Source organism: Penicillium subrubescens (genome assembly GCF_028828155.1).
Source record: "Penicillium subrubescens strain IBT 31985 chromosome Unknown utg000004l_segment0_segment0, whole genome shotgun sequence".
Taxonomy (NCBI): Eukaryota; Fungi; Ascomycota; class Eurotiomycetes; order Eurotiales; family Aspergillaceae; genus Penicillium; species Penicillium subrubescens.
The window spans coordinates 1035776-1053095 of NW_026643154.1; the positions used below are offsets into that span (position 1 = coordinate 1035776).

At 50.3% G+C, this 17320-nt stretch overlaps 6 protein-coding genes across 6 annotated transcripts; 2 read left to right on the forward strand and 4 right to left on the reverse strand.

Moving 5' to 3' along the window:
• Positions 1-158: 158 nt before the first annotated feature.
• Positions 159-2918, forward strand: N7473_005470 (pseudouridine-5'-phosphate glycosidase/carbohydrate kinase family protein; the record flags this gene model as incomplete). The annotated part of the gene is made up of 7 exons (XM_057151410.1): positions 159-345; positions 427-635; positions 689-788; positions 840-881; positions 936-1166; positions 1221-1521; positions 1586-2918. The coding sequence occupies 7 exons, from the start codon at positions 159-161 to the stop codon at positions 2916-2918; spliced, it is 2403 nt and encodes an 800-aa protein (XP_057009215.1).
• Positions 2919-2972: 54 nt separating this feature from the next.
• On the reverse strand, positions 2973-4711 carry N7473_005471 (dienelactone hydrolase). The gene is made up of 3 exons (XM_057151411.1): positions 4239-4711; positions 3448-4164; positions 2973-3377 (listed from the first exon to the last, which is right to left on the reverse strand). The coding sequence occupies exons 1-3, from the start codon at positions 4609-4611 to the stop codon at positions 3037-3039; spliced, it is 1431 nt and encodes a 476-aa protein (XP_057009216.1). The 5' UTR covers positions 4612-4711; the 3' UTR covers positions 2973-3036.
• A 267-nt stretch (positions 4712-4978) lies between these two features.
• Positions 4979-5780, reverse strand: fmn1 (riboflavin kinase; the record flags this gene model as incomplete). Its single annotated transcript, XM_057151412.1, has 3 exons — positions 4979-5290; positions 5373-5582; positions 5664-5780. The coding sequence occupies 3 exons, from the start codon at positions 5778-5780 to the stop codon at positions 4979-4981; spliced, it is 639 nt and encodes a 212-aa protein (XP_057009217.1).
• A 535-nt stretch (positions 5781-6315) lies between these two features.
• On the reverse strand, positions 6316-9592 carry N7473_005473 (Zn(II)2Cys6 transcription factor domain-containing protein). The gene is made up of 3 exons (XM_057151413.1): positions 8795-9592; positions 6837-8698; positions 6316-6779 (listed from the first exon to the last, which is right to left on the reverse strand). The coding sequence occupies exons 1-3, from the start codon at positions 9015-9017 to the stop codon at positions 6762-6764; spliced, it is 2103 nt and encodes a 700-aa protein (XP_057009218.1). The 5' UTR covers positions 9018-9592; the 3' UTR covers positions 6316-6761.
• Positions 9593-11700: 2108 nt separating this feature from the next.
• On the reverse strand, positions 11701-14817 carry N7473_005474 (MFS transporter). The gene is made up of 11 exons (XM_057151414.1): positions 14154-14817; positions 13973-14082; positions 13876-13910; positions 13574-13818; positions 13486-13518; positions 13343-13429; positions 12868-13277; positions 12703-12814; positions 12476-12609; positions 12168-12240; positions 11701-11880 (listed from the first exon to the last, which is right to left on the reverse strand). The coding sequence occupies exons 1-11, from the start codon at positions 14582-14584 to the stop codon at positions 11814-11816; spliced, it is 1737 nt and encodes a 578-aa protein (XP_057009219.1). The 5' UTR covers positions 14585-14817; the 3' UTR covers positions 11701-11813.
• Positions 14818-16112: 1295 nt separating this feature from the next.
• On the forward strand, positions 16113-16984 carry N7473_005475 (uncharacterized protein; the record flags this gene model as incomplete). Its single annotated transcript, XM_057151415.1, has 3 exons — positions 16113-16504; positions 16576-16650; positions 16747-16984. The coding sequence occupies 3 exons, from the start codon at positions 16113-16115 to the stop codon at positions 16982-16984; spliced, it is 705 nt and encodes a 234-aa protein (XP_057009220.1).
• Positions 16985-17320: the final 336 nt, after the last annotated feature.

Below are 17320 nucleotides of genomic sequence, written 5' to 3' on the forward strand. Positions count from 1 at the left end.
TTATGTGTCCCCATTGTATACGCAATTAAGTACGGCAGCCCCAGCGGCCACGACGCGCACTCCGCTGCTGCTGCTCTTATCGCCCGATAACAGCTTCTCCTCATTTCTCCATCTCCAAGTCTCCGATCGATCGACATTCAATCTGGTCGTGTCGTACAATGCTTGCTTCAAGGACCGCTACTCGGTTTAGGTGCTGGAGGGGTGCACGCCTGCCTCGCGCTCGTCATCTTCATGACCTTCACAAGCACCCCCAGAGCCGATTTTTGCAGGTATCAGAGGAAGTCCGTGATGCCGTTGCAACGGGCAAGCCGGTCGTTGCTCTTGAGACGACAATTTATACTCACGGTGTGTCTTCGAACCGCCTTTTTTTCCAATGGCTTGAGGCTCTATAATCTTTGTTGAGTATCATTTCTAACACGCCACCAGGCTTCCCATATCCTGAGAACATAGCTCTTGCTCAGCTGTTGGAAACAGTGGTCCGCGATAACGGCGGAGTTCCTGCCACCATAGGCATTCTTGGAGGTGTCGCCCGGGTAGGAATGACTGCGGAAGAAATGGTTGAGCTGGCCTCGACAGCAGAGCAGAAAAGTGCTCTGAAAGTCTCCCGCAGGGACCTTGGGTACATTTGTGGCCTGGTATGTTGCCGAGCTCGACGGAGCATAAGACCAAGAAACTAAGATAATTACAGGGCCTGGCTGGGAAGAAAATCCATGGCGGTACAACTATCTCGGGCACAATGATACTCTCGGAGCTTGCTGGTATCAAGATCTTTGGTACTGGAGGTCTAGGTAAGGCTTCCAGCAAAGACTATACATGGTAGTGTCTGACTAGCTTTACAGGTGGTGTTCACCGAGGAGGCGAGAACTCTATGGATATTTCTGGTATGTTCAATGGCACTTTATAACATGCATCAACAACTAATCTCGCCTATCTAGCTGATCTGACGGAGCTGGGTCGTACCCCCGTGACGGTCATTAGTTCCGGATGCAAGAGCTTCCTGGATATCCCCCGCACTCTCGAGTATCTCGAGACCGAGGGTGTGTGCGTGGGTACTTTTGCTGATGGCCGCGAGGGATCAGTCGATTTCCCTGCTTTCTTCACGCGGGATAGCGGCATCCGCAGCCCGCGGGTCATCCAGGATGAGGCTGAAGCCGCTGCGATTGTTTGTAAGTGACTTTCCCTCCCGTACAACCCTTCAACTCGACTAACTTGGTTTCAAGATGCGCAATCAAAACTTCCGATTCACTCTGGCATCCACTTTGCCAACCCGGTGCCTCGGGAGCACTCTGTCCCCAAGCCGGAGATGGACCGTATCATTGAAGAGGCCGTGCGTCTCGCCGATGTAGAAGGCTACAAGGGCAGTGACAACACTCCCTTTGTTCTAGGGAAGATTAAGGAACTCAGTGGCGGAAAGAGCGTGATCGCCAATCGCGCTTTGGTCGAGTCTAATGTCAAGCGCGCAACGCGGGTGGCTGTGGAGCTGGCCAAGCTTGAGGATCTCGACCGAGGATCCGCAGCTCGGTGAGTTGGACACTTAGATACAGAATATACACAATGCTAAGTTTGGAGATCTTTTTCTGGATAGACACATGCCTGCTATTCCGAGTATTGTTCGATCAGACACAGCCAAGGATACTCCCAAGCCTAGCAACTCACCTCCCAAGCAAGAGGCATCCCCTCAACTACCAGAAAAGGCGGATGTACTCGTAGCTGGCTCGCTGGCAATCGACTTATCTTGTGACTATACAACCTTCGGCTCGGAGCTCGCCCAGGTTGCGCCCGTGCCACACACCTCCAATCCTGCAGTCATCGGACAAAGCCTCGGAGGCGTGGGTCACAACGTCGCGGTTGCAGCCAGCTATGTCGGCAGCGATGTCCTATTCTGCAGTGTGGTGGCAGATGATTTAAGCGGCCGAGCAGCCCTTGCATCGCTTACAAAAGAAGGGCTCAACAACTCAGGCATCCAAGTCCTTCCAGCGTCATCAGGCACGCGGACAGCACAATACGTAGCCATCAACGATGCCAAAAAGGACCTCCTCGTCGCCATGGCCGACATGGGCATCGTCGAGCTCCCAGAGTACCAGCTCAGCTTTGACGGATTCTGGGAACCTCTGATCGAACGCACAAAGCCACGCTGGGTCGTTGTCGACGCAAACTGGCGGCCCGAGGTTATCGCGAGATGGACGGCTATAGCTCGCAAACACGGAGCTCGCGTGGCATTCGAACCTGTTTCGACTGCCAAATCACGCCGCTTGTTTGGTCGTGATGACAGCGGTGCACCCGCGGCTATCGGCCCTGCGCAGACTGTGCCCAATAATGCCATCAGTCTGGCTTGCCCCAATAAACTCGAGCTGTCGACTATGTACATGGCAGCGCGCGAGGAAATGCTCTTCGAATCGTCCGGCTGGTGGTCTATCATCGATGCTATGGGCCTTTCACCTACTGGTTCACGCGAGCGCCTTGTAATGGCGACCTCTGCCAAGCTGGTGGATGAGGGTCTGCCACAGCAATCTATTCAGCTTCTCCCTTTCATCCCCTGCATCATCACCAAGCTAGGTGCAGCCGGTGCTCTTCTAACCCAGCTCCTGCCACCTAATGATCCGCGACTGACGGATCCTGATTCTGCACCTTATATTCTGTCTCGCGCGTCATCGGCTGAGGTAGCGTTTGGTGGTGTTTACATGCGTCTCTTCCCGCCTGCTGCTACTTTGAAACCTGAGGAGGTTGTCAGTGTCAATGGTGCCGGTGATACCCTGCTAGGTGTCATGGTTGCGGGCCTTGCAAAGTCCGCCTCGCCTGCGCGTGTCGAAGATCTTCTTCCCCTAGCACAGGAAGCGAGTCGGAGGACTTTGATGAGTGCTGGGGGTGTGAGCAAAGACCTAACAGGACTACAAGCTAAACTGGGCTCTATCGCATAGTGGTATTGCATAAAATAGCGTTTTATTGATATCCAGGCAAAGTCCTACTATGCATATAAGTCACAATTTGCTTCCATTTCTACTTAGATTCTCAAAATCCCCAATCATCGTAATCAGCTTACCCTTGTATCTCCGTAGTCATCTTTGGCACGAAATCCGAGTCCAATAATCCCGCCTGCACGAGTACATCTGCCTGGTCCCAATACAAACTTTGATGCACAATCCTATCAGCGAAGAAGCTAGCCACCACCACGACAACCACCTGGATATCACGGTTCGTCGGCGGTACACGGGGAAGTAGCCACGGTACTTCCTTGCTATGACAGAACGTGAACAGAATCTCGTCCACTATTCGATCTGCACCAACCGTCCTCGACAGAAGACGAATATGCTGGCTGGGTGGTCCAGCCGGAATGAAGACGTCTGTGAAAAAGGTCCTCAGATCATCCGGAGTAGATCCTGGCAGATATTAGCATCAATACAAACAGCGCACCAGATATACCACATAGAGAAATATCTTAAATCTCACCTCCAGCCTTCGTAGGCGTACAAACCACCTTCGCACTCTGCTCATCATGCATACTCGACCCCCCACCCCCTGCACAAATCAAATCACTCCCCCTCCTCAACACAATCTCCATCGCCGACCCAGACCCCTTCTGCCCCCCTCCATCCGATCTAACACCATCCAAATCCCCCATCAACCTTAACCAATACTCCTCCCAAACAGTCTCAATATCAGCCACAGGCCAATTACTCCCGGCCCCAAACGCATGCCGCAAACACCCCAACGCCCGACTCCACGCCAACTGCGAACTAATCCTATCATCATCGTGAGGCCCGTTATCAGCGATACTATAATTCGACGGCCTGTGTTCTGCGAATCCCGCCCGTGCGTCCGGGTAGGTGTATACGTGGCAGCGGTGACGCTTTTTGTAGGATACGTCCCCCTCGGAGGGGGAGATGCTAATCCAGGGCCAGAAGGTGCGGGGGTTTGGGTTGTGGCCTGGGAGGTGGATTTGGATGGGCAGGTAAGTTGCGGAAGGGCTGGGGTCGAAGATGGAACTTGTGTCTGAGCAGGCAGGGGTACAACAATCTGTGGTGTGGGATGATGATAGGGCGGCGAGTTGCTCGGTTGATGTTAGTGGGTAGTAGGCGATTAGGGCGCAGAGACGGGGGAAGGGGTTTGTTTTGGTTGTTGCGAGGTGGTGAGAGCCGAGAAGGTAATATGCTGGTCGATTGTATGCTGTTATATGGAGTTAGTAAGATCTATATCCCTTCTTCATCTGGTAATATAGAGGTGTGGGAGGAAGTATATACCAACTATAGCATATCTCTCTCCAGCCTCCAACTCATCCTCCTTCTCATGCACTGCAAACTCCAAAGACTTGCGATCCTTCTCCGCATCATCCGTACACACGAATCCAAGATAAGTCACATCAAACCCCTCAGCTTGAAACCGCTGAATAATATGAGGATCGAAAGTAGCATTATCCGAGATCAGAATCAGATGTCGTGGCGAAGGCTCCTCGACAATTGACCGCCGATTTCGCTTCCATGAATTCCTACTAGTAGTCCGATGCAAATCATGCGATCGTGATGAAATATTATTCCCATCGATACCGGGGTCAGGCACGGTACTGCCGGAACTGGTAGTTGCTCGTCTGGCGAGGCGTTGGAAGACGTTCACCATGATGGCGGATGCGGAAGGGTTGGAATTGAGATTATGCGCCGGAATAGAAGGGACCCGACTTTATAGATGACATCCCGGGTGGTCCGGAGCTCTTTATTGCTTGGATGACATCGGACAAGAGCACAATTCGACTGCCTGGATGTGCCAATACTTCGGATTTCTTGGAGTGACGTCGACGAGTGGTGCGATAAGATAGAACGGTCCGGACCAAAAATACTGTACAACAACGCGGCAAACATAGACATTGCAAACACCCACAAAAAGACATATTCTAATAATATTCTAGCCAGAAAAAGTGGTGGATTTGATATTCAAAAACAAATGCGCAAACGCTCAATCTGCCAAGGTCTATCAACTACCAAAGATTTCAGATATTCTCGCTCACCCCTTCAAACGTCACCAACCACTTCCGGTCCTCATTAACCTGCGCCGACGCCTTCCCATCATCAACGATATATCGCTGATACGCATCACGCAGGAGACTCTGTCGCGCAACCTCGCAGTCAATTCGAATATCCTCGATCAAAGCGTCCAGCGAGACATAGTCGAATTCAGGACGAATGTACCCCAGAATCAGGAGGTTGAGCTTGGTACCGTAGAAATCGGGCAAGCGGTTGAACTTGGGATGTGCGACAGCTGTCGGGGAGGGTTGTGTGAGAGGGGGCATGATGTGGATTTCCTAGTGGGTGTGATGTGAGCATGTATCCCGGAATAAATAACATGGATTCGTCGTCGACAAGAGTAGCTAGAGTTGGACATACCACCGACCGCACAGTATTCTTATAGAACGGGTTATATCCAATGCTCAACACGGCGGGCAAAAGAGTCGCAGAAGACGACTTCTCAGCACCATTCCCTTGCGCAAGGTTCTGGGGGTCTAGCGCTACCACGCCGTAGTAAACACCGGAGGTCAACTCGGGATGCTGCTCGGACAGGTCGTCGGCGGGGATATTGGCAGTGGGAATTCCTAGCTACAAAGTCCAATATTAGCGATTGTCCATTTCAAAGTCTCATCCAGGCAAAAAGCCTGTCATTTTAACAGCACGACATACATCCTTACTTCCCCGTCCAAATCCCTTGATCACCGGGCCGGACAAGCGCACGGGGTATGGGCTCTCTGGACCAGCATCAGGCCCGGCAACGGGGTCACGAGGCTTATCAGGACGCATTTTATGAATGATTCTCGAAATGAACCGTTGGGAAGACGAGCGCAAAGGACCAGGCGAGCAGCGACGAAGATTGTGTGAGTCAAGAGGCGGGAGCGCGGGGCAGGCGGGGATTCCGGGGCTTCGGAATACGAGTAAGCTTGATAAGCGGATTTGCGGGCTTGGGCTGTCCCTGTCAGAGATTGTGATTGATGATTAGGGCTGGATGTTTGGTCTCAAGTGAATGGACTGCGACAATGGCGTGCTGACAGGCGAAGCGGTTTGAATTAATGACCCGCGGGGTTGATTAGTGAGTTATCGATAAGCTGTCACACCCGAGGCATCACCGAAAATGTCCTCGACGCCGATCGCGTGGAGAGTTTTGGTAGCATGCGATATATCATAGCAGAAATTTTGAAAGTGGAATGATTAATCGCTACAATTCTACTGGAACTACCTGCACTCAGCGAGTGTACTTGATGATAAATGAATCTGAAAGTAGCATTCCCATACGCGTACAGTCTACTAAGACATGAAGACGAAGAAACGAACGTAAGACGTCCAGTAATCAATGACATTAGATCATAAAAGAACAATCCCAACCCAGAGATATCATTTGTTGACCTTTTTGAGCGCCACAAAAGCAAGAAACAAGAAACAAGAAACAAAGAATATCAACAGACGCCCCGGCAAGGCAGGAAGACCGGGACGATCAAGCCCCAGAGATATGTACTGTGGGGGCAGGGCACAAGACAAGATACTGGAACAAGGAGGTAAAGGGGGAATCATACAATCCCAGAACCAGGAGAAATATGTACCGGGATAAGGTGGCAGGCGTACGTAAGAGAGAACATGAAAAAAAAAAAAAAAAAAAAAAAAAAACGAAAACGAGAAAGACTCGGTAGAGAAGCCGAGTAAGGGTATGAAGAGAAATTCCAGAACGAAACATGCAAAAGTGAACAAAAAAGTCAAAGGGAAGTAATCGGACATCCCAAGGGGTAGCGATCAAATGCATGGTAAGAACTAGGTCAAAGGTTAGTTGATATCTCACCATTTCTGGGAGGGACAGTCTTCACTTACATTCATCACAATGAGCATCGGAATGTCGAACACATCTCGCTTGACTGTCCAGCAGTACGCGCATTCGACCTTGCCATCCTTGAAGCCCAGCTGGTTCATGCCAGCTTCGCCAGCGATCCCACCCTTGCGCAAGTGATTGTTCCACTTGCCATGCTCATCAGAGGAGCCGCCCTCCATGTCTTCCTTGGTCTTATACTTCAACAACTTGCATCGCGTCATAACACTACCACGAGAGTCACCAAACGCAAGGCGTGCAAAGTCCTCGTAGAACTCAACCACGCTTTCATCATCTAGCAGTTCCGCCAGGAAGACGGGCTGCGGACGTCCGCTGTTGGCATTCTCTAGTGTCGAGCTACGCGGCGTGAAGCTTCCCCTCGACGTTGTACCAGACTGTGGCAAGGCAGACCCGCCCGTGTTGACGTTAAGGTTCGGCTCTTTACCAAGGAGGACGTCCTTCTTCCATCCAGTAAGAATACTGAATTCCTTGCCGACGGCAGCGATCTCGCCTGTGCGTCGACAGACAATGGTCGGTGTGCCGCAGGCGTTGATGAAGTCTTCGTATTCCCAAAGTGTCCGCTGGAAGCACTTTTCCATGAAAATAAGATCATCGCGGTTCAAGGTTTTGGTGGTCGCAATGAATGAGGGACGAATAGAAGCGAGCGCTTTAGCGATGCGCACAGTCTTTTGCGGCGTGAACCGCCGTTGGATGAATGCAGTAAGATTGTGGAAACCATTCGTGTAGCCATACGGCTCCTTGACACTTTCATAGATCGACGATGGGTTGCGATGACGTCGTCGTGGGCCCACCTGTAGATCACGGTGCTTGAGGCTCGGGGTCGTGATCAGGGGTCGTTGCCCATTTGGTGCCAGGTTGCTACTCGATTTGGGTACATTGTTGTTATTGTTGAACGCGGACGCATCCTCCAGTCCGGCCACCGTCACATGCGGGCTAGCTGTCACAGATCCAGGGCTAGTGAAGTTGGCTGGACCACTCTCGATGGCAAAGGCATGAGGCGCATCTGGTTTCATGTGGCCGGACAACATGCCATTTTGACCGTACACGCCGCTTACGTTCACGTGCGGTTGTCCCGAGGCTTGACCAGCCGACCAATCATTGAGCAAGGGGTCCCCAAACATGAATGGCTGTTGATTCCCCGGACTTTCGCCAAAGCCAGGGGCGGGCGTGGAGAACTGCGCAGACCCACTGCGGCCGATCGACCCTCGCTGTCCTGCCGAGTCGGTCGGAGAATCGCCCGCCCCGGTAGCCATGTGACCGAGCATGCCGAATTCGAGAGCACCATAGCGATTCTCGAAATTCATGCTAGACAGGTCGAAGTTGAAGAGTGCTGGGTCGCTGGGGTCGAAAAATGGTCCGGCAAATGGATTCGGCGGTTGGCTAGTATCTCCCGAGAGCGCCGTAGTCGGAGTGGGCTGCTGGCCCACGGTGGAGGATAAGCTCGCATTTCGACCATTCGTGCTACTTTTCAGATTGAAAGTTGGTGATACAGGAGACTGAGTGGTGAAAGGACTCTGGCTAATAGTGGTGGTGTCTGGATAGACGTTATATGATCCTGGCTGCGGCTGGGATTGTGGCCGAGGCGTGGGGTAAAAAGTGGTAGTACTTGGAGTTTGCTGTTGCGGTTGTTGCTGTGGTGTAGACGAGGAACCATTCCTAGACATCGGTGGCATACCATTCGTTATCCCATTACCGTTGTTGCTGTTGTTATAAAAAGTGCCTCCTACGCCGGGCATCAATGCTCCGTCGGGAGCGTCGTGGAGATACTTGGCCTTCTTGCGAACGCCGTCATGGCATGCATCCTGGAGACCACGTTTGATACAACGTTGACAGGGTCGCTCGTCGCCTAGATAATCGACAACATATTCCTATTAGCCAAGACTGAAATTACCGGAAGTATACACATGCAGGGCGCATGCCGATCGGAAAAAAAAGAGCATACCGCATGTCAAGTGTGCTCGCTGGCAAGCAAAGCACGCTCTCCGGGCCTTCTTCCGGCGCGGTCGCGAGGGATCCTTCGCATTCGCAGCTTTTCGAGCATTCTCATTCTTGCTACCGTCACCGTTCATCTTGGAATCCATCTGTTCTGAATGTTCGGTGGCATCCGCAGAGTCGCGATCAAGGTCTGCGGGAGACTGGGAGCCGTCCTTGGCTTCCACGTTCATTTCGTCATGTATTCCCCAGCCACGGGAGGGGGGAGCGGAACTCGGTATCACGCGTTCGCGTACACCGATGGGTTCTACAAATTCGGTCACAGCCTCGGAGGGCTTTTCTAACAACACGTTTCACTGTCCTGATCTCAAGATCTCCAGCTGTCGGGGCGCCGGGACCATTCCCGCACGCTTCAGTTTATTCCGGACGGGCGGATCCACGTATATCCACGTATGGTATATGGCGCACTGCGTAATGTCGGTCTTCGAATCCGCAACGAACGGTCGCAAACTTCCGACTGGGTTTCTCAACGTATAATTCCACCTAAATCGCCGAGACCTGCTGTGGATCGTGGGTGGCGGATCGCGGATCTTATTGTCGCGCGCTTGCGACTAAAGCTGGCGGGGGCACAGAGGGTAGGTACCCGGTTGAGTCACGGGTGTAACGGGGTACAATCGACTCGAAGTAAGAACGGGTCGCAAAGATCTGACGCATTGAAGTGTCTCGGTTTAGTGTGGTCGTCGAGAAGTGTGAGGCGACAAGAAGCAGACGAGCAGAAAAGCAGGCGGGAAAAATGCCGCAACGGTCTTTCGGGCGCAGCTGAATTCGGGAGTGGAGAGGTACTGAGGGCGGCAAGACTGTTCGGCTGCGGGGAAGGCGGGAATTGATTTAGTTCGGACGAGTTGGAGCCGAGTTTTTGCTCAGAACGAGGAAAAGCGCGACTAAGAAGGGAAGAGAGGAGAGAGGGACAACAATTCCAGCGAGGGGGAAAAAGAGGAGAAGAGGCCCGTCAGATTTTGAGGTGCGCGGGGGAGTAGAAAAGTTGGAAATTCTAAGGGACTAGTAACTGGGAAAATGAAAATGGAGTTCACTTTGGATCGGAATGTTCCCGTGACTTTGGAAAACAGCAGTTCAACTGGCAGACTGGACTGGAATCGGGCCAATTCCTTGTACGAACTTAACCTCACGTGTACATTGTGAGGAGAGGGGCGTTCTTTAGGCTTTCTTCTCCTGGAAGTTCTTGAATCTCTTGAATCTCTAATTCTAGACCCCATGCCCTTCTCCGCGGCTGAGACGCCATCATGGAAATGTCGCCATAGCTTGCCTAACTATCGGCCTGGGGGGATATACTTACCTACTTAGTGACTTGCGTAAGACCAGCCCAATAATTCAAGATTTTCTGGTGTTTTGCTTTTTCCATTCTTTTACCTAATTAAAACGAGACACGAAGGAATGGAAGGCTATTCTAATTACGAGCCACCCAGATCGCGCATGGAGCGCCTCTAATACCTGGTAAACTTAGAACTGGTGTCTGTTCTCAAACGAGGCATTTCCCTTGAGATCTGCATTAAAGAGCGCGATTTCCATCTCAAACCAGGTACAGTACCACTATTGTGTCTACCGAGTAATAATTTGGACCTAAACAACACTAAGGGTTAGGTTACAGTACTACGGTACTTACTAGTAAGTTGTAGCTAGGTAAGATAGGATCTCACATGCTGACGTTTGGGCAGTCGCCGACTGGAGCATCGGCACTTGGGTATGGTAATTTTCGTACCGGACAATACCCGCCCAATAATAACAGGTTGTCTGCAAAACGAACATCCACGGAGGCAGTTGCGCACGTGTGGTTCAGGCAACGCCAGGCTCCTCTTTTACTAGTGAAGTATTACCCAGATCCGATATAGGCTCGGATAAGTATATACCGAATACACAACCACCAACGGAAGATCTATTCAACATTGATTCTTCACCTTCTGACCCCCCAGAATTCTCACATCTGGTACCAGTACTGACTCATAAAAAGCCTCACCCACCCCTCCGCCCAGCTCTCGCCTGTCCACGGCCCTCGGAGGGATATCCGGCTCCGTTTTATCCCGAGGCTACGTAGAAGCCCCGCGAGCCTCGGCTAGCTTTGCAAAGCTGGAGCTGGGCTCTTCCACTGAATAATCCATTGGAAAAGGATTGAGCGTTTGAATTTCAGGTTTTTCTTGTGCTGAGTGCTCAGCAATGGTAGATTGATTGGTGGGGAGTGCGTCAGGTGGTGGATGTATAGAGTAGACTGTCTCTGATGAGAAACTAGGACTACATGACGCTCGTTTACCTTTTGCAACTGGACTAGGCGGGGATCTTCAAGCGTATTTTTAGTAAAGTTCTACATAGTCTATGAGAACTGCAGTCGGAGAATTGCATTCTGGCCCAGACTCACCCCGTATATCATGGAACATCTACTGCCATGAATACTAGAACAAGAACTTTGCTGGGTTCGGCAAAAGAATGGTCGTCGAAGCAAACGTAACAAATGTAAGCCCATTACTTCCTACACAATATAATTGAATAAATATTGATGTAGGTCTACTGCGACATCAATTTCGAGCTCAACAGTCTTATTCCTACCGCGATTTCATTTGCATTACAGCCCAGCTGTAGGTAGGACAACAGCTGATTTGTTGGGCCCTGATCCTGGACGAAGGCTTCAGCACAACCTCCTAACCTCTCAGAAGCTTTCATGCTTGGTCTCAAACTACTATCACAGGATCAAGTACCACCAAGCTCGGTGTCTTGCCTGGGCTTGGCCTGTTAGGACAGCACTAAACTACACCGACAGCCGAGGAAAGATGCAAACGTCTCTGGGACCACGCAGTTGGAAGTCAGATGCAGATTCGAATGTACAATTAGAGTAATCAAATGTTGTATGTGGTGTATGTACAGGTACACAATATCTGCAAACCAGGCGGATGCTAATATTTGTATCAAAACCATCATTTTGTATCATGAACTTGAAAACGCTTTCACCGCGGCGCCCAAAATCACGTCTGAGAAGTTGCAAACCGACTCTTCTTCCGAATACGAGCGCCATATCGAAAGAAAATGTACCTATACATGAAATCAAGGTCAGAAGACAAGTTCGAAAAAAGAAAAAATTGCCATGTGAGATCTGTGCCGGGTTGGTCGTTGTCACAGCCACATGCAGCTTGGATGTCGGAATGCACTCCTCAGCCAACCTCCATGTCGCTGGGGAATTTGAAATGCAGGGGCAAAAAGCAAATTGGAGGGTCATAGCGCGGGCAATCGATGACGGAGAGAGAGGGGACGACATGAAAAGAAGAGAGAGGGGAAACACAATTCAAGAACATAAAGTAAGTGAACAACAAACAACTCACGGAAAAGGAAGCATGACTAGGGTGAGAAATGCTAGCAGTGACGTCGCCCAATGGAATCCGAGATTGTTGTACACTGCGTAGTCGTTAGCCACCCCCGGTTCTCAATGCGATCGCTTCTCGACCAGGATGTGCCCATGTCCACCCCGCGCCCTTCGAACAAGACATCCGTCCCCAACGGCTTGCCTTGCTAGAGAAATGATGCATCCACCCGGCAGGAAGGATATCTGCTGGCTGCATGCAAAGCACAGACCCTCCGGCACTGGGCGCAGGGTATAGAAAAAAGGAACTGAGGAATCACACAAACTTACTCTGAATCCCAAACAAAGGGAAGATTCCTCCAAAGCTTGACCGCATGAAGCTATTCGCGGCCAGCGCGCTCGCTGCAAAGGTCGGATATGCATCGACCAGGAATGTAAAGACGCCTGAGAAGACCAGGATTGTCCTGTAGGTAACACGAAAGCGCATCAGTATCTCAATGTCGAATGAGGGGCTTCCAAGATCCCTCAAGGCAAGAACTCAGGTGAGGTGCACTTACCCTGCGCCGAAGAGGGCACTGCCAATGATGGGTGCGATCCAATGTACATCGGGGTAGGTAGTCCAAGCAAAGATGAAAAGACCGATAGTCACCAATGGCCCACCCAAGATGGCTGAATCAATTGATTAGATGGCAGTTTCACAAGAGAGAGATCGACCGACTTACCTGGAGGCAACCGCCACTCTGGCTGAAACTCATCCTGCTCATCCGTCGAGTTCTGATAATTCCGTTCCAAGCGCATGTAATTGCGACGCCAGATAGGATCTGAAAGAATCGCAAAAACCATACCCACAAAGAGACCCATGAAACAGAGACCCCGCTGCCACAGATCAAAGCCATAAACATCTTTAAAGACCAATTGGAAGGCACCAAAGAAAAGGTACAGGATACCCAATAGGATCGCTGAAAAGATACAGAGGTTCAAGCACATTGGCTCCATGGTGAGGAGCATTATGGGGCGGTACATCGATCGCAGAACCGTTTGCGCCACTGATCGCTGCATCTTTTCGATCGGCGCTTTCCATCGGTCGTCTCCGGTTTCCTGGCGGAGTTTTTGGGCTTTGCGCCTCAAGAGCCTAATTGTGCGGGTTAGTACACGTTTTACGCCGCCACAATCTTTTGATCTGATAGGAAAACATACACTGGATGGTAGGTTTCTGGGACGAGGAAGATGATTGAAATTAACAGGACGCCGGTCCAGATTAGGAGGACATAGAAGGTCCAGCGCCTGGGAGATTTGTTAGCCCCGTACACTCAGAAAACAAAATCGAAATTTGTACTGACCATCCAGTGTAGTAGTTGATAAATCCACCGACCCTATATGGGAATGTTAGAACCCTCTCACTCAATTGTCAGATGCTGGGGATCTTACAGAGGTCCGACTTCGGGTCCAATGAACGGACTCGCGGTGTAAAGCATCATTGGGAAGGCGAGCTCATGTCGATCAAACATGTCGCCAACAGTGCCGCCAGCAACACTCAGGAAAGCACTTCCAGATAGACCGTTGAAGAATCGGCTCACGAGCATGGTCTGGGTGTTCTTTGCGACAGCACACGGGATGAGCCAGATCAGGAAGAGCGAGAATGACACGATGTAGATATTGCGCCGACCATAGAACTATTTTACTGTCAGTTACAGTCTCTTTTAAAAAGTTTCTCTATTGTATGCGCTCACCTCTGACAACGGACTGAGGAAAAGAGGACCAATACCTAGACAACACCATTGTTAGCAATCATCCTCATACAAAACATCGCTGTCAAGAATAACCAACCAAGTCCCCAAATGAAAAACGACAATCCAAGCGTCGCAACCTCTTGCGAGCAACCAAACTCCTTCATCAACTGCTCGTAGGTCGTGGTATACATGGACGAGGTACAAGTCCTGCAACAAACCGAGTCAACATCAAACCCCCAAAGTATATCGCATCCGACCACCACCCGCGAGACACTCACACACAAAGCGACCCCAATGACACAATAACCACAATCAACCACCTCCTAGCCTTGCTCATATTGCGCGGGTTCAAGGGATCACTAGCATCCCAGCCAACCGTGTATCCGGAATCATCCTCCGGCATCTCTTGCCGCGCGGCCTCACCCGCTTCCTCTTCATAACCATTACCCCCAAGACTAACTCCATCATTCAAAGACCATGAGCGTTCCAACGAGCGCGTGCGGGATAAATTCGACCGCACTTTCTTCATCTGTGAATCGCGTTGATCCTCCGGCGCAACGATAGGCGCAAAGGTCGCATCCTCAGATTTCGTCTGCTCCAGTCTAATATCGTCCTCGCTCCTCTCGCGCAGCGACAAACTACTCGAACGGCGCGAGTCAACAGCATCCCGTTTCTCGAGGTCGGCGAGATCACCGAGCGAGTTTGTCATTTTCGCGGTGCGCAGTGGCGAGCAACTTTATCTATCTTGTGTGTCAGGCCATGCAGCCAAGCATGGGAAAATTATTCCTTTGCAGAAGCGAGAGTGGTTATACGAAGTGCTGCTGGTGCGGGATCATAATAGTGAGGAAATTGTGACTGTTCGGTTCTCGGGCTTTACAAGGCTCCTAAGACTATTATTATTTGAAAACCGGTCTTCCGATACTTAGCTGATTAATCGCCGTTATCGCCAGACCACGAGCTAAGTTAACTAGTGCAAATGAAGAATGACGCGTTACGGCGAACCTCGAATCAAGACCCGCTGGACCGGGGTTACCCACTTTCGGGGGTTTGCTGCCCCGATTGTATCAGGCCGAAGTCGGCCCGAATGTTAAAGGTAATTGTAGACTCGTAGCTGTTTAGGGAGCTGAAATACTCGGAGTATTGTGTATAATCTTGTTTTATTTAGTATCATCCTATTGGGGAATATGCATCTCATGTGTCAGCGATAGCAAAAAGCAACACGACGATAGAATCTGCTATTATCCGTGTAGTGCTTGAAATTCTCCGGTTGACGGCTTGGGGTGAAGCTTAAATAAGAGTTTTTCCTTGGCGTCAAGATTACAGCATCTTGGAACGTACACATTTTTATCATTGCTTTGGCCTCTCCGACTTTGCAGACAGCTTCTATTGGCTCTACGTTGCCTCAATTTGGTCTATCAATGAACCTGCAGTCGAGATCTAGGCATGAGAACACTCTAACATAGCAATATTAATGTAAACTAGGCCATGAACTAGGCCATGGGCATTACCGCCGTTAAGCCTTTACTCAGGTATATAAATCGGCCATTTGCTGGATAAGATATATCTGGCCTCTTTTATACGCCCCATACACACCCTTTTACAGATATAGTTCAAGGATACCTCGAGGATCACAGCTGGAAAACCAATCAGTCAATCGATCAATCGATCAATCATCACTCTAGTAGCCCGATACAGCCTGACTATGAGCTTACTGGCTATGGAGGCGATCCCTGGGACTTTCCTAGGATCTGGTAGGTAGGAAGCTTTTGTCAACTAGACCGAAGGGTAGATATGTAAAGCTCGGACACTTCGCCTCCTGCTTGTAAGCCTCGGCGGTTTTACCAATTTTTGGAAATATGCTGGAAAACTCATACGGACTGACCAGCAACCCTTAGAGCTCTTTCCATCATTTTTAATGGATTACTTGGACGGGACTAGAGTGCCAATTTTCTGGATGAAATTCTTACTAGGTACTGTGGTAGCCTGGGGTTGCCTCGGCAGCTTAACCGATATGACATGGCGGGGAAAGCCAAGGGTTGAGGCACTACGGTTAATTGACCGAACACAGGCATCGATTAGCATCTAAAGGATGTCACTATAGTCGTTTCCGGATTATGCTTATTTCGGTCATCATACTCATTATACTTTATCCCATTGGAATACCTGCCTAGGGTGCATCTCCTCTCGCAGATACTTTCCAGGCGACACTTGTACAGTGCAGTCACTGAAGGTTCGAAATGAACAATATACAATTCCTCAGCGACGAGTCTGTTCATCAGTTATTGATAAATCTCATCAAAGATGAGGCAATTACCTTCCGGAATGCTATGGAGCAGACTTTCGAAGACTTCTCTGCCGCTGGCGAGCGTCAGTATCAGCCCGACCCTAGCTCTGCCACTCGGCCCAATTGCCAACAGACACTCTTTCGCCCTTTCACTTCAGATTCGACGGCCGGCACCAAGCTTGTCGTTGAGTCTGCTCCTAACCCTGACTGCAAGAGAAATCCTCTGCACGGTGTCCTCATCCTCCTGGATGGACAGGGCAATCCTACTGGTGTGCTGAGCGCCGAGGAAGTGACTGGCTACCGGACATCCATGAACGCCATGGGACCTTTCTCTTGGAGGAAACTGTTGAAAATATCGTTATTTTTGGCGGGGGAATGGAAGCACTGTGGCATGCCCGCCTGATATTGACCTTGAGGGGATTTGAGGTTAAGACCATCACTTTTGTGAATCCTTCCAAGGAGCGGGTTGATAAACTCATTGAAACAGTCTCGTAAGACAACGAAGTTGGTTGGAAGTCAAAGTGCTATTTCCAATTTATCAACACCACTGCCTCGGATTATTAGAAACAACTCAAGAATCGCCTAAGTGACATCGACTGCGTCTTCTGCACCACTCCTTCTCAAAAGCCTTTATTTCCTGCTAGTTATTTAATCGAGGGAAGCATTTCCAGCCGTCAGCCTTTTGTTTCTGCCATTGGCTCCTGGCAGCCGGACATGATCGAATTGGATCCCGCAATGCTGCACCATGCTGTAATCGCTGAGAGCGGATATAACCTTTCTAGTGGCGAGGCTCAGGGAGCGGTGCTTGTCGATGACCAGCATTAAGCTCTTTCAAACTCCGGAGAGGTTGTTCAGAGCAAGCTCACGGCTAGGGATCTGGTGAGCTCGGCCAGATACTCGCTTTGAGGAACGGCAAGATCAAACCACTGAATGGCCAGCAAGTTCAACAGACAAACCGATTTACCTCATTGTCTACAAAAGTGTTGGTGTGAGCCTCACAGATTTGACGGCCGGAAATGCTGTTTTGGCACTTAGCCAGAAGAAGACGTGCCATTTATGAAGAAACAAGGACGAAATTCTCACGATGATCCAGAACGTCAATAAATACAGCAACCCAAGCTACTGTCAACACCATACAATCTTCCATTTATTTAGCGAGAA